Source organism: Abramis brama (genome assembly GCF_963993115.1).
Source record: "Abramis brama genome assembly, chromosome: 14".
NCBI lineage: Eukaryota > Metazoa > Chordata > Actinopteri > Cypriniformes > Leuciscidae > Abramis > Abramis brama.
The window spans coordinates 8,838,868-8,856,253 of NC_139976.1; the positions used below are offsets into that span (position 1 = coordinate 8,838,868).

General features: G+C 36.4%; 2 protein-coding genes across 2 annotated transcripts; both read left to right on the plus strand.

Annotated features, from left to right (window-relative positions):
* Positions 1-4,656: 4,656 nt before the first annotated feature.
* On the plus strand, positions 4,657-6,761 carry oxld1 (oxidoreductase-like domain containing 1). Its single transcript, XM_084135652.1, has 2 exons — positions 4,657-4,861; positions 5,658-6,761. Exons 1-2 carry the CDS (start codon positions 4,835-4,837, stop codon positions 6,024-6,026), a joined length of 396 nt encoding a protein of 131 aa, XP_083991778.1. The 5' UTR covers positions 4,657-4,834; the 3' UTR covers positions 6,027-6,761.
* Positions 6,762-12,712: 5,951 nt separating this feature from the next.
* Positions 12,713-16,376, plus strand: pde6gb (phosphodiesterase 6G, cGMP-specific, rod, gamma, paralog b). The gene is made up of 4 exons (XM_084135653.1): positions 12,713-12,924; positions 14,087-14,287; positions 14,503-14,543; positions 14,812-16,376. The coding sequence occupies exons 2-4, from the start codon at positions 14,142-14,144 to the stop codon at positions 14,886-14,888; spliced, it is 264 nt and encodes an 87-aa protein (XP_083991779.1). The 5' UTR covers positions 12,713-12,924; positions 14,087-14,141; the 3' UTR covers positions 14,889-16,376.
* The last annotated feature ends 1,010 nt before the right edge of the window (positions 16,377-17,386 follow it).

A 17,386-nucleotide genomic window follows, 5' to 3' on the forward strand; every position in this document is an offset into this window, starting at 1 on the left:
ATGTAAAACTCTTTAAATTTATTTGAGATAATAACAGGGCTGCCAACTTTTGAGTTTAGCTTGGAGTGAGATTTTTTTTTTTTTTTTTTGTATGTAAAAACAAATATTGCATCACAATAAGTGTAATTGTGATTGTCAAAACATTTGGTAACTAAATAGAATTTTATAAAGTTTAGTGACAACATGTTATAATGTTTACATTGTACAGTGACTGGTAGGATACAGTTTTTATTATTGCTTGACAAAAATTTCAAGATTTCAATTTCATTCTTGTGATTTGATTCCGATTTGTATTCAATATTATATTGTCTAATTTGGATACATGTTTATTTTAAATTTTATTTACAAAAAATAATCTCACCTAATGCTGTAAACATAGAGGGCCCAATCTGCTGGTATTATTAAAGGTTAAAAATAACAAATTAAATTAAATATAATGCAGTTTTTGTTATAATAACAATTATTTAATGACATAAGTAAAAATATAATAAATATGTAATATAGTGCTCAGCAAAATCTCCTCTCTAGCTATTTTTTCTATTCAATTAACATGCTATGGTCATTAAATGGCTTTCCTGAGGTAAATGTAACGTTATGTGACATAATTGTTCTCCTGCTGTTATATTGACCTCTTTCCGTGGTTGAAAAACACTAATTGGTCGATATTATGTATACTTTCGGTAAGTTGTACTGCATCTTTAAATAAAAAAGTAACAGATGATCGAACCGAGCACTTGACTTCAACGTGCACTTGAACTGAGGCGCTCAGCGATCTGTCACGTCACATTTACAAGCGCCAAACGTATTTTTGTCTGAATTTCGTAATAAAATTGACGGAATCTAAGAGCTGAGAATTAGTTTAATATTAAAAGTACCTCTTTGCTCCGCAATTTTTCTGTGCGTGAGAAAATGGATGTGTGGCGTGAGAGCGTGTGAAAAGTGTCAATTGCGTGAGTCTCACGCTCAATGCGTGAGAGTTGGCAGCCCTGTAATAATGAACATGGTTTGGTAGTTTGTTTTTCTCCGTTATTTTAGCATGTATAACAGACTTATCCTGTCTTACATTATCAGTTGAAAACATGTGGTATCTTATATGCAGTTGAAAACACGTAGTCCGTCCGAAACTACTTAGTTGAAATCACGTCGAAAACCAGTCAAGGCGGACCGACTTATCTCAACCATATTTCAACGTTGAAAGACGGAAATTGTTTACTTGGCTGCCAACACTCTGTCTCGAATGTCTGTGAGTTTTTGCCCATTGTTTCGGACGACCATATCAACGATTGCAGTTTCCTCCACATCAGTGAACATCCTACCTCTCCCACATGTGTGAGGTAACCGTGAGTCCTAAGCAGAAATGCAAAAGCAATTACACACAAGTAGGTTTGGAGGCTTTGTTCTATTTACTTCTTTACTGTAATGCGCAGCTCAGTCAGATGCCCTTGCAGAATACAGATTACCTGTTGGTTTGCCGAAAAACTCTAACAATAGATGCCATTGATAAGCGTTGCAGATTTGGCTGCGCTCTCAGACCAGCCTGATTTATTACATGATCAATTACAGTAGCTCCGATCTCATCTGAGACTATACAGCTCTTGATCTTCCTCTTATTCTTCTTCCACCACGCATAAGTATTCTTCTCCCTCTCCCAGCCACTCTTCTTCCTCTTTCAGCCTTCATCTCTGGCTTCATCTTCTTCTCTATCTCTGGCTGGGTCCATGTTTACATCACAGTACAAAACTATTCTGAGGTTGGCTCCATGAAATTGAAAGAGTAACACCTGTGTAGGTGTTCATCTACAATGGGAATCAGCTGTGGTTGGTCCAATTGCTTTCATAGTATTTCATTTTTAGATTCAAAATATATTTCATTACAATATTACCGTGTAAATGTATTTGTATTATGTTATTGTTTTGAACTTAAGTTTTGAAAGCAGTATGTATGCATGTGCAAATTGGCCTGTTTTGGCGAGTTTGACACAGAGTTTTGGCGGTTGTTGTGTGGAAGTGAGAAAAGAATTCATGTAATTTGAAAGATGTAGTAATTGAATGCATTTTGTGCCAAAGCAATAAATTATGAACAGTTTAGCCCACACAGACTTCTGTTGTGCTCACTGTGGGAAGAGTTATGAAAAAGTGACCTAAGTATGTGTCCTAACGATTGTAAAAAAACTGTAATACAGAGCACACTTTTACACAATTAAATACCTGACAATAATGCAGAATTTTTGTTCTCATGGCTGTTTCTAGCACAGGCAGTTACACAGAGCAGGAAGGCATTACTGAGGGTCAGGAATGTGCAGACCTTGGCAGAAAATATGCCAGGGCTTATTGTGCTGCAAAGAGCATTTCTGTCGCTGGGATTAATGTATTTAAAATGTCCCAGTCTGATTCGGGTCTAAATGAAAGAGACGCTTTTACGCATTTGTGTGTGTGACTCTCTGTTAGGTAAATCTTCTAATGCCTTGTTTTCACCTTTGTCTGAGTTTGAAACATGTCCAACGTATTTGCCCGTAGGTAGAATCGAATGTGTGTGTGTGTGTGGCCTGGTAAACCCTACATAATGGGAACAAAATGTCCCTACAAAGATGGTAATATCCAAAATCCTTGTCCTTGTAAGGAAATTTTTTGGTCCCCAGCATGAGGAAAACAGCTTATAAATCATACTAAGTGATGTTTTTGAAAATGTAAAAATGCAGAGTTTTCTGTGATGAGTGGGTTTAGGGGTATGAAATATGAAGTATGAAAATCATTATGTCTATGGAAAGTCCCCTCAAAGCATGAAAACCCAACATGTGTTTGTGTGTGTGTGTGTGTGTGTGTGTGTGTGTGTGTGTGTGTGTGTGTGTGTGCGCGTGTGTGTGTGTGTGCGCGCGAGTGCACATCTGCACGTAAATGCGCGGTTACTTATTGAAATATGTGTGTGAAAGCATGTTCAAGGACCTTTCCTCTTCTCGAACTCAGGACATGCACGCATGCCATGCATGGTTACTGATTCACACAGTCAGAGGAGCCATCACAAGTGTTCTGTCCAGACATCAGCTCATCGCTTCCAAAATATCATTACTGTTTTACATACTGATATGATATCCATTGCCTATAAAAGGGCAAGAATAAATGTCACATGCAAATATATTTCTGTTAACAAACAGTTGTGTTCGTACATGATGTAAAACATTTCAGAAACTTTTGAATTGAATGATTCAGTGATTTTATCATTTATTATGGATCTTTTAGCTGCTTTAAGGGATAGTTACACAAAAATGAAAGTTGTGTCATCACCCTCATGTCGTTACCTGTATGACATTCTTTCATCTGTGCATGGAACATATATATATATCCCAGCAAGTATCTCAAAATACCATATAATTCTGTAAATATTTGTATGGAATGACTAACTACAGTGTATAATAAGATCTTCCTACATGGACACACCTGTTCATACAATCACTAAAAATGTTCTAATCAAGCCACGCCAATCTCTGTTCTGGTTAATGTTGTGTATCAGACCTGTGATTTTTCAGACTTGCTAACGGTGTCACTGAGGACATATAGTATTGCACAATTCTTAAGTTTAACTTGTCAGGCCAGTTGCCTTTAATGAATATTTTTGATATCAGTGTGTTCACACCTAACAAAACATGAGTAAACTTGTCTTATGAACACGGAAATTCCACCCTTTTTGGGTAAAATATTCCCAGCCAATCATTTGAAAGGCATGTCTTGTTTTTCCAGGCGTAATCACAGGAAAACCAAGCCTTGTTTTTCTCCAGAGAGTCAAACTGGTTTTGTTCATGGGAACTTGTAAGTGATTCTGAGTCATCAGTATCGGTTATCTGAAAAGATGTACAGTATCCACCAAATTAGCTGAGATAAATATTGTTTTATTATGAACTAAAACAGAGGGTTAAGACATCAGCCCATATGAAAATGAATATTTTCCATGCATGCATTCATATTTTATGTACAGTAGGTCTCATGGGTGCTGTGTGTTCTGTTTCTATGGACGTGCCTCTAAAACACAGTCCTGTGGGAATGGCTGGATGATTTCATGCATCACTGATATTTTACAACCTGGCTGACCATAAAAGTGCCATCCATACTTTAAAGCTACTTTTAATACATTTACTTTAAAGCTATTTTTCTTGGCCTGTCATATTACTGGAACTTTAGTGTCTATAATTTAATATTAATGAAAATGTAGGGACAACTGACCATAAAAAGTTGACCATCAAAATGAAATAAAGGCAGACTTGAACAAAAAAACAGCATGATCGCAATGCTGTTTGTTACTCACACTCACAGCATTAATACAAATAGACCTAACACACAATTAACATCACAAACATGCACTATACATTAATAAAATGTATTATTTATTATTTATTTAGTATTTCTTTCACTCTAACTCTAATATGTAAAATGTGCTTATTTAATTATGTATTTGTATTACCATCATCTAACACCAACCATCGTTATTATTATTATTAGTGTTGGATTATAGTCAATTTCTGCCATCTAATGGATATACATGGTAGTGCAGTTTGTTTGCTCTCTGTATAAACCCCGCCTCCAAAAAAATTCTCTCAACTTCTAATTGGTTCAAGGAATTTTCTCTCTTCAATCTGATTCGCTACCTGGTTTCGCCATTGTCGTCACTCACAACAGAGGTCACACATGACTAAAAATGGACGCGTACTGTTGAAACGCTGTCTGCTGTGTGAGTTTAAAATGAATGTTTTTTATTATTTCACTTATTTTTGAAGCGAAAACAATGAATCATATGGAAAATATTGATCTTCCTGAAGAGACTGTGTGAGCTGTCTACTCCTGCGATGCCTTCACATGCTGGTTTACAAAGGGTGGGTTTAAAATTATTCTAAAAACAAAGGCCGATTATTGTACCGTTATCTCAATTATAATGTGATAAAATCTGAGGTCCGAGTCGCTCGTGTTTATTTATTTAATGATTGACATGTTACAAAGAGTCATTCTCAAAATTTGGTAACTGTCCCTTGAATTTTCATGAAAATTCATGAGAAATAATATTGAAGAACCACCATATATACATTTTATTAAATAATATTTTTATCATACACTTGATACATTTACAATTTAAAAGTAAAAAAAATAATAATGAAATAATAGAATATAAAAAAAATGTATCATACACTTAATCATCTTTTTACAATTTTACACATCATCTTGTGACACTGAAGACTGGAGTAATGTCTGATGAAAATTCAGTTTTGCTTCACAGAAATAAATTATATTTAAAGTATATTAAAATAGAAAACCATTATTTTAAATTGTAATAATATTTCACAATATTCCTGACGTTGTTGTTTTTTTTTTTTTTTGTTTTTTTTGAGTAAATAAATGCAGGCTTGATGAGCATAAGAGACTTATTTCAAAAACATAAAAAAATACAGTAGTAATGTTTCCAAACGTTTGACTCGTATTGTGTGTGTGTGTGTGTATATATATATATATATATATATATATATCATACTATTTATGTTTTCCTTGTGGAAAAAGTTGAAGTTTAAAAAAAAAGTTCAGAGGAAGAAAAGGCTGTTCAACTATAAACATTGTCACTGCTCCACATATAAATTCCCACATAAACTGCATCAATCTATTTGTAACACTTTTCTCCAGCTGTGCATCTGCTACATGGCTCTCCTCAGGACCAGACCCCGTCACTGGACTGTGCTCTCTCAGAACAGAGCTTTGCACTACACTGCCTGTGGACTGCAGTGTTCAAGCCCAGACTCTTCCTCCTCTGTCAGCAGTGCAAACCAGACACCGACCGCCTCAGAACCAGCGGACGAGGGCCCTCCATCTCCACCCACCCACTGCTGCATGAGCGGCTGTCATAACTGTGTGTGGATCGAACATGCTGAAAAACTGCTGAAGTATTACAGCAATGGTGGAGAGAGAGCTCTGGCGGCCATTGAGGAGAACGTTCTCGATGACAACCTAAAGGCTTATCTTAAAATGGAGATCAAGTTACTGACGAAGCCTTGATGACAATGGATTGGGGGGGGGGGGGATATTTATTGAGAGTTCAAAGTGTTTCATAGCAGCAACTATTTGCACGTTTTTAATAGGTGAGTCTCACTAAATATGTCAAGAACATGTCTGGGTCATATTTCACCTCAAAATCAGTAGGAAAATATATATGTTTATTGCACAAAGGCAATAAATCCTATCATGACAATTAAGCCCTCCCCCAAAACTCTCATTATCAAAATCCATGTGGATGTTTTGCTGTTGAGTTTTTTGTAATGTTTATAGGACTTTTCACAAAATATAGTGCATTTTATTATTGAATTGAAATATACATAAAAGTGTGTTGTGAAAATTGTTAAGGGCATGTTCAATATTACAGAACTGACAGATGTCAGACTACACCCATGATAATACCTTATCTAAAGAAGTGTTTTTAATGTACAGTATGTACACTTCTGCAGTCAAAAAAAGATATGAATTGCTGTTATGTATGTATAGATAGCTATGTTTTATAATTTCATATGTATATTTAATATAATATTAGGAGAAAGTGCACCATTTTTTATTTATCATTATCAATTCTCTGTAAGATTATTAATGTTTTTGAAAGAAGTCTCATGCTCACCAAGACTGTTAATTTAAGTTACTGTAAAAAGAGTGATGTTGTGATAAATTATTACAATTTAAAATAGCTGTTTTAAAGCAACACTATGTAACTTTTTGACCTTCATAATATATTTCCAAAACCCTTGTGATGGTACATGGACTTACAATAGGTTGAATGACACGTCTGCCATAGCCTGACGGGGTCTGTATCGCTTTTACTGGCACTATGTAACTTCGGGGTTCGGGTAGTAACCCGAGCACAAAAAGAACTACAAAATTCGACTGCTTTACGGCATACGTCACTTCCCCCACCACTTCGTCAAATTTGGACGCGAGAGGCCAACCAGCGTTTGTTTTTCCGGCTTTCATGCGTATGTTTTTGGGGGTGTTTACACCTGGCCACTTCATGCGTTTTCTCAATTCGGATAGCTATCCGATCGTGAAAAGACCAGGTGTAAATGCCCTCCGAAATGCATTCGAGACGGATTTGAAACCGATCGCTCAAAACCACTTCAGGAGGAGGTCTGAGACGCATTCCAGATGAAACTGGACAAGTGTAAAAATGCATCTGGTTGTTGAAACCACATATGTAAATTGTACTCCTCCCAAAAAATGCTAAAAAAATAAATAAATACACGCGTTAACTTATAGGCTATAATGTGATAGCCAGATATGACGACGCTACTGGAATCACCGCAGATGAGCAGCTGAGTAAGTTAGCAGCTATGTATTCATCAAGCCAACGTGCAAACTATCACAAATCAAAGTGAAAGTAAGTCGCAGACGCTTAACACACAATCATCATCATTAAAAGTAAATAAATGAAATGATCTTACCAGGGCTGTTGCTGCTCTCTCTTATTGCGGTCTCTGATTTTGAAAATTTAGCTGATGATCAATAAAATGCCGCTCGTATCTGTTGCTTTCAGTGACGTGCACTCCAATAAACATGCATATATATCACGGGAATTGAAGATCGGATTTAAATCCGTTTCGCAAAAACACATTTATGTGACCAGGTGTAAATGGAATCGTTTTGATATATCAGATAGCTATCCGATCTGAGAAAACGCATGAAGTGGCCAGGTGTAAACAGCCCCATGGCCAAAGCAGCAACGGACAAAAAAAAAAAGTCAGAAGTAGGCTAACTAGCCTAATGACTGCAGGCTGATAGTCATGTTTGTTTATTTATTTTTCTGGTGAAAGTGTCTTGCCTCAGGCTATAATGCAAATTGATTTTTCAACTTTGCAGATTCATCTATGGTAGCTTGATATTATAATGTTGACGATATATGGCTATTACCTACCCCACAAACATTGAATTGAATTAGAATTCTGTAAAACAGTAGCCAATAGGCTACTATAATGACGCTATGTGCTTTGGAAAATGAATCCTAATGGTGGGAGACAAAGAGAAAGAGGAGGGAAAAAGAAAAAATAAGGGGGCAGGGTCAAAGGACATTTGTTCCTGATGAAATGCAAAGCATTGTAGTTGACCCATGTTCTTGTTCATGAGGAAAGCTGGCCTACAGGCTCATCTGCAGGGTTTTTATACTTGCACATACAGTATTATAAATGTATTTATAAAACGCTTAGTTCCAATCCTTGATTCTGATTGGTCAATAGCTGTGCTTTATTCACGATAAAACACGGCTATGACCGCTTCACCCAACTGTTCTGTGTATCACTACACAACACCCCTAGCAACCACTCTTAGTAACTTAAAGGGGGGGTGAAATGCTCATTTTCACTCAATCTCCTGTTAATCTTGAGTACCTATAGAGTAGTATTGCATCCTTCATATCTCCAAAAAGTCTTTAGTTTTATTATATTTATAAAAGAAAGATAGGCTGTACCGAGTCTTTCCGGAAAAAAACGAGCGGCTGAAGTGTGGGCGGAGCTAAAGCTGTGCTAACGCGCCGAGCTAACAACACACAGAGACATTTGCAGCAGTTTTACTCACCGCCCGGTTCCAACGCACGACCGCGAACCTTTATCATTGTGACTGCTCGATCCTTAAGCATTAGACGATCTGCAAATCCGTCGATCTGGGCTTTGTTTATAAAACAATCATCGTCGAAATGCAGGAAACAAACAGTCTTGCACAACCTCCGTTGATGCTCTGGAAAAACAAACTCCATCCACTGGTCCCTTAACGCTGGGTTCTTTGGGAATCTGTGCAGGGTTGTCTTGCCCTGGCAACCAAAAACCCACTTCTTTGGTGACATTGACTTCCCTAAAGCCGAGCACAGCGCTTTGATGGGCGTACTGCTTTCGCTCTCTTGCTCTGGGGTGCGTTTCCCGAAAGCATCGTTAGCCAACTATGGTCGCAAGTTCCCTCGTTACCAATAGAGTTCAATGGACATTGCGATGAACTTGCGACCATAGTTGGCCAACGATGCTTTCGGGAAACGCACCCCTGGTCTATGGTTGCGCGCGCGCGCCCGCGTCCTTCCGGAGAAGTGCCCTTAGGACCCGTATAAGGAAATTCCGCTACATCTGACGTCAACATGCCCATACACGAAAAAAACTTTCCGAAACTTGTGACAAACCGGAAGGAGCATTTTTGCAACAGAAATACTCCTTCAAACGTACAATTTAATTTTTTAAACTTTGTCCATGTTTAGCATGGGAATCCAACTCTTTAACAGTGTAAAAAACTCAGTATGCATGAAATAGCATTTCACCCCCCCCCCCTTTAAACACATGTTTGATCTCATTGATATTGTTCATTGAAGCTATATAATAGTAGAGTATTGTGAGAGATCGAGTAAGCGAGTGTACCTGCATTTACAGTAGATATAGCATTTTCCTTCAGGTCAGTCATATTCATAATAAAAATAAAATCCGTTTGAATGTCCGCTGCGATATCTTGTCCTTTTAACAGTTAAGGGGTTTTTCCGTGCCCATAACTTAGTCATCTGTCAGTTGCGTCTTCCTTCTCCGTGTTCACAAGTTTGATGCCTTTCAATATAAAAGTCTTCTCTACTGACTGACTCACTCATAAAGACGGTCTTTGCCGCCATCTATTGGCGAAATAATGTATGTAACTTTTGTTGCTGTTTACGGTCAGGGACTATTTTTTCCAGCGGAAGGAAGGCTTTTGGTGATTTTACTTCATAAAAGTTGCATAGATTCATGTTTTTCGGCTTTAATAGTTGTATTGTGTGGTAACCGTTTTATAAAAGCAATAAGGTACTCGAGACAAGTGCTGTATCGTGAATAAGTAACGGCTTAAGAGGTTGCAGAGCCTCGTACCTTATTGCTTACTTATTGGGGGAATTGATTTTTTTAAATTAAGTCAAAAATAGACAGAAGATCACCAGAGTCACTGTGCATGGGGAACAACTCCGTGCTTTCAACTTAACCAGATCTTAGCATACAGAACCTTGAGGCTTTTTGCAAAAAAATAAATAAGGCTTTACCAATCAGGACAGTCCAGGGATGACACCATATTAGAAACCAAGGGACAGCATGTAAACAAAATAATTTGTGTAGATTCAGTTGTCTTGCCTGGTATATGCATGTTTTTTTTTTTTTTTTTGTCAAAATGTTTTCTTGGAGAAGGACTAAAGCGAGGTAACAAAAGGCCTTTATGATCAACTTTAAGGGGTTAGTGAGTCTGTCTGTAGAATCACATCTAAATCATAACTAATTCTTTATGACCCAAATGCTGATTTAAATGACATAGGTCATACGTTTTTTCCCTATCTGATCAGCTCTTGTGGCGTTAGAACCGACATTGGCTGGCTCTAGTCATCAGAGTTGTCTAGCAGCTTAGCTTGTTCATGGCATTGGCTGGCACTTGTATGAGTGGTTGACGACAGCCGTCCTGATCTGTCTACCTGTGAGTCAGCATATGAGGGCTTGATGCCGTGTGCCTGGAAGCAGGGCTGTGATCCAGATGCTTGAAGGATTTGTGATGAATGACGTGAATAGTGGTTAGGTAGTCTGTGAACAAGATTTACAGAAGACAATGTGACACTGGTTCATGGAGGTCATTATTGACCTCCATAGTGAAGTTTGAGATGCAACTCCAGCTGTTGTAATTAATGGCAAAATAAATGTTTGGAAATGTACATTGATATATCCTACTGACCTTTTTTGGGGGGTGAAAATACTAACATGCTGATATATATATATATATATATATATATATATATATATATATATATATATATATATATATATATATATATATACATACAAAACATAAACACTCACTCACACCCACACACACACACCCACATTTATATATATAGGATAGATGATAGATTACAGATTTTAAATTCCAGATAGGCCTATTGTATTTTAAAACTAATAATACACTTGTAACTTCAAATCAAAGGGTCAGTGTTACGATTGGTTAAATGGTTCAGATAACTACCAGGGATAACAGTTTGGTCACGGGTTTATTGTTTGAACTGGGTCATCACAGTAATCTCACAAGCTAGTTATCAATTGTCAGAGCATGGACGCAGTAACCCACCGGCTTTGTATATAATTGATCGATTCCTCTGTTGTGTCTTCATATCTCATTACACACAGACGGAGCAAGGGGCACGTTCGACCCCATGACCTTGCGCTGAGGTTGTGGGGGCAAATTCTGACACAAAGACAAGAGCGAGCAACCAATGACCCATAAATCCCTTTTTAACACATCTAATTGGATTTTTTTTTTTTTTTTTTTTTTTACAAAAATTTGATTATCCCAATTATCCCAGTCTGTCAATGTAGACATTTTTGTTTTGGTTTCTGTATTTTGTCATACACACACACACACACACACACACACACACACACACACACACACACACACAAACACATATATATATATATATATATTAAATTAACATATAAATATATTAATATATAAAAAATTACCTACATTTACCCACCCGTAGTAATGTACAACAAAATACTCTTTGAGTTATATAATCCTAATCACAGATTTCATATTATTTAACTGACAACAGCCTGTCAATAACAAAGACTCCCATTACTAGAGAAATAAGTAAGGCCAGGTGCCTGTAATCCTGACCGCAGATCTAGATCATGTAATCAACTAATTAAACCTCCAACCTTTAATCTAGTGTCTTCAGTAATTATTTTTGCGCTGTTAGTCTCAAAATAAAGCATGTGCGGATTTGGGTTCATGTCTTGGCTGTAGTCGTTCACTGAAAATGCTATAAAAACTACAGGATGAATCGCTAATCGCTCCACTCGACCGCCACAGATGTGAGCCTGTTGCGTAACAATGATGGAAAGTTGCAGAACAAACAAACTCTAGAAGAGCGCTCTCTGTCAAACAGTGGTTATGATCCTTTTCTGGATATTTCCATTATGATATTATCCGGTGTTATTTGATCAGCAAATCCAGTCTCAAGCAGAATTAGCCCATTCTAGAAACCTTCTGGAAAAGGAAATGTGGAAAATGTAATATATATGTAATTTTCTCAGCTCATGTTTTTAAGTCAGTTTAATGTAATTTAAGTTGAATTGACTCAAACATCCAAGTTGATTGTACTTAAAATATAAGGCATCAACTTTTTTTTTTACGGTATTACTCAATTCCGCAAGCTCTACATTTGTGCAGATTGAGTTCAGAAACATTATATATACAATGGACAATAGGAAAAGCATTTGACCATTATTATTGAACAATACAGTACATTCATATTAATTATTCATATTTATGTTATGCATGAATTATTATAATAATTGTATTAATTCATAACATGAATATGAATATATAATATAAATAAGCAAAATAAACCAAAACAAATATTATATTATATTATATTAATTATATTATATTATATTATATTATATTATATTATATTATATTATATTATATTATATTATATTATATTAGCAGGTCAGCTTTGTAAAAATGTTTTTCTGTTAAACAATAAAAACACTTTTCTTAATTCGTTTGGTTGATTCACTAGGCCTATATAATGTGGCCTCATCAAATGACCATTGTATATGCAATTTACTACAGATATATGTTGTTTTATTACGTAAAAAATATATAAACAAGTTGCTAAAAGCTTATGGTGTTACACAAATACAAATGCCCTATTAAACAAATACACACATATTGTGTTCATCTGCAGCTGAGGGGATCAGGGGCGCGAGGCGTCCCTCTCCTAATCTTCTGAGGGGGCCAGAGAGTATAAAAGCCTGTAAACCCTGCACCGCTCCCAAGGAAAGCCGAGCGTTGACATCCACTCCTCCTCAGGAGAGAGATACGTAAGGGGAACGGTGCTGCAGCTGCACCCAGTCAACAGCCTGTCAATCAACCGGTGAGTAGAACCTTTGAATATTTAATCATCAATAAGGGATGAGTTGTTCTGTAATAATATAATATAGTAAAGTAACAATGTGGTTGAAATAAAATAATGTCAAAAATATATTATGGGTCTTGAAGGGCTTTTTCTGTGATAGCTGACCGTATATTATCTTGCGTATTATATGGCTACTTATTGAATACATAAATAAACAGAATGAAATATTGATTTGAGGTTAAATTATTTCATTATGCGAAAAGAGAAATGGACATGAATGGTTGCCTGGGACAAGTAGCCTAATTTATATATTATATATTATATTATATTATATTATATTATTATGTTTAGTGGTCATTATGCAAAATTATTTGATTACAGAATGTATAATGCTCTATAGAATGCTCTATAATAGAACGTTCAATGTAACTATTTCAAATAATGACAAATGGTTTATTTTCATTAACATTGTTTATTTAGAATGGAAAGTTGGCCATATGCATTCAATAATGCATAATATACTGTTTATATACATAATTTACAAATTGTATGCACTGAGTATAGATTGAATTTTATTTATTTTTTTTGCTAAATATTTATACAAACCATTGACCTTATTAATATAAATATTATGTCATTATAAATTTAGAATTCATTATTCTAGGCATCATTGCAATTGTGACACTATTGCATCTATTCTCATTAGTCTTTGAGGAATATACCTGAAGGTCATATTTTGACTCTTATCTTTTCTGTTTGCTCAGCATGTTTTGTGTTATCCCTGCTCTAATAAGATTAACCATGTGCAGATTGCCACCATTAGAAGGGGGGACATTTATTAATCCAAGCTCTGGATTACACAAAATGGGTCACCCTACCCATCACTCATTCCCAGAGCTCATTTCAAGGAACACGGGCCATGACATGACAGACATTCAATTAGAGGAGAATATGTATTTGGATTTGCGTATTACTCATCAGTAAGAGGATTATGGGTAAAGTTTTCTCAGCCTGAGGTGGATGCCATAGATGTTTATTAAGTGCTGCTTTGACCTTGATCTAGTCTAACCTTCCTGGCCTAACGTGTAAATTTGCCAAAATCCATGTTATAGGAAAATCAATGTGCCATTGGGTGTGAACCATAAACTCACTCCAGTTATTTCTGCTATTTTTACATCAGCACCACATCACGGAGAGTGAATACAAAGAGAAGAGACCAACAGTGACCAACAGCCATGAATCTTGAGCTGCCCAAAACAGAGATCAAATCAGCCACCCGTGTCTCTGGTGGTCCCGCCACACCACGCAAAGGGCCACCCAAGTTCAAGCAGAGGCAGACCCGCCAGTTCAAGAGCAAGCCACCAAAGAAGGGGATCCAAGGGTACGCCGCACTGCCAAAATCATGACTTTTATGATAATGGATTTGTGTTATTTCAAACGTCAGTCATATTTTATTATACAGCAGTGATAATGATAAAAATGGGAACATTTTTTAAAATGATAATATTGAATAATTCTGCAACAAAAATATTTTAGTTCAATTGAATATATCCAATTAATTGTACTTTTTATTTTATTTTATCTTATTTTATCTAGTTTTGGAGATGACATCCCTGGCATGGAAGGTTTAGGCACTGGTAAGCATAATCTGCTTTACATTTTTCCTCACGTGTTTTGCCATTGGGACAGCATCACCTACCATCTATTCTAAGCCGCCCTTGTCTGACAGGGTTAGTCTGATCAGACAGTGCATGTATGTCAGACAATCCTCTCATACTGAGTATCATCAATGCCATTATGACACCACTATGATTAAACAGACCTGAATGCTACCTGGCCTTCAAGCTGCTTAAGTTAACCCTTTGGATGATAGATGAACTCATGTTGCTGTGTTTCTACCTACAGACATCACTGTCATCTGCCCCTGGGAGGCCTTCAACCATCTGGAGCTTCACGAGTTGGCTCAGTATGGTATCATCTGAGCGTTTCACCTTCCCATCATCCTCCCTGCCATGGTCTCCAAACCACCCGTCTCCATCCTGGCCATCAGCTCCAAGTGGACCATTCCATCTTTTATAATAGAATAAAAACACAAAAGAGCAACATTTATAAAAATGGAAAAACTAAGAAAAGATTTCTACCAAAAAAAAAACTGACTATCCATTCCTCCGGTTTCTCTTTTTTCTTGCAGTCCGAGAACACATTCTGCTCAAACTATAGAACAGAAAAGTCTATATGATCCCGTCAGATTGCGTTCTGTTTGCCTAGAAAAACTGCTGCTCCTTTTCTTTGCTCTTTTCTACTCTCCCTCCTCCGTTTTCTTCTGGAACACGAAACATACGCAAGCAAGACAGCCTCAGAGTGAGTACAAACAAGAGACGTACCCGTGAAATGCCTGGCTTCTCATTTCACGTGCCTCGTTGCCTCTTCTGTCCATCTTCGCCGAGTTCATAAGAAAAGATCAGAGTCCTGTAGAGATGAAACACCCTGCTGGCCGACACTTCAGTTAGACCACCAAAACTTTATTTCAGCCCACTCTTTCCCCATTAATAAATGCAGAATTTGACATTTCAACCTTTCCACTCGGTTAATGTCTGTGTATTCTGTGTAAGGATATCCTCAGGAACGGTTACTTTTTTAAATATCATATTGGCTTTGTGCTTTTGCAACCCCCTCATTCAACGCATGCATACGTTAACACAGGCACAACTAGATAATGAATTCATTTTGGGCTATAATTCTCGGTTTCTCTCAGGTGACTGTTAGGGAGCAGTGTTGGGCTGGCATGTCTTCTGTGTCCTTCATCCATGTAGTTGTTTTTCATCAGCATCATTTATCATCTTCATCATCACATCCCACTTTATCATTGTGTCCCATTTTAGTTTTACTAGTAATGTATTCAAATCTTTCCATTTGTATATTTCATTGTACATTCATTATAATTTGATCTACTCACCATATAATGCTCCATTTAAATGTCCTGTATCTTTCATAGATTTATGATTTTCTAGCCATCATTTTCTTTCCCTTTTGTCATTGTGTCAAGTATGTGTTATTTCCCTATATTTATTTTTGTTGCATGCTCTGTCTTTCACCATTATGTTTTATGTTCATTCATTGAATTGTTTAACCATTAGTTTTGTCACATTGTAGATCTAATTTAATTTAACAAATTCTAATAGAAAAAGCCCATTTCCCACACAGTCAGCTCCTCATTTATCCAAAAAGAAATGATATATCCAAAGTAAATTCCTCACTTGTACAAGCATGCACATTTTTAATTTTCACACAGATCCTTATGTATTAAGATTGTGTGTCCTCCTGAATCCTCAAATTCTGAGTGAAGTTCAACTGTGTTGTTTTGGCCTGTATTTCGCAGATTTTTGAAGTTTCATAACATCAGTGACTAAAGTGAAGATTTCCCTCTACAGGATGAGATCAAAATAAAGCTTGAAAAAAAGAGAAAAAAATATTTGTTTGTTTATTTTTCATGCTTCTGATATCAGTATAATAGTCAGTGGGTTGGGGAAAAAGATTAATTGTAAGATTAAGATTGTAAAAAGAAATAATGTTACAAAATGTTTGAATATAATCAATTAAGAAACAAATATGATTTTTTTTTATTACAAATATAATGCATTACCTAAAATGTAAAGAATCCACTTCCACTTGTTGAATAAAATACAAAAATATAAACTGGTATAATATAATATATACAGATATATACAGACTGAACGTACATATACTACTGGTCAAATATCACTCCGTTACAAGTAAAAGTTGTAAAAACTGATTTTTACTTAAGTAAAAGTACAGAAGTATTCGTTTTTAAAAGTACTTAAGTATCAAAAGTAAAAGTAAATGTCAATGCATTGTTTTATTATTGTTGTATGTAATACTTACAGTACATTATTGAATCTATGCCTGCATACCTACCCTCATATCAATATCAAATTTATTTCTAGAACACAGTTCCAGTAGTGGGATTGAATGTGAGACTGAATAAGTGCACTCAATAACGTCCACAATGGTTTCGGACACCCAAATGACTGTTCCCTCAAATAGTGCCCTATTTAAAGTTTTTGGGCTTTTAGTATGAATATGTTAACCTTACTGTTATCTATACGCTAGTGTGCTCCAAAACAATGACAACATTTGTATTTAGAAGACCAAACCCAACGCTGAAAATGAAAATCAGGTTGATGTCAGAATCCAACGTCAGACTGACTTTAATCTCCAACGTTGGACAGACGTTGTATTGTGGTTGAAAATGAAAATCGTGTTGATGTCAGAAACCAACATCAGTCGGTTTCTGACGTCAAACCGACTTTCATTTCCAACCAAAATCCAACGTCTGTCCGACATAGGATGCTGACGTCCAGCAGACGTCAGGTTCTGACGTCAATCCGACGTCATTTTCTGACGTCAATCCGACGTCATTTTCTGACGTCAACCTGACGTTGAGTTCTGACTTCAACCA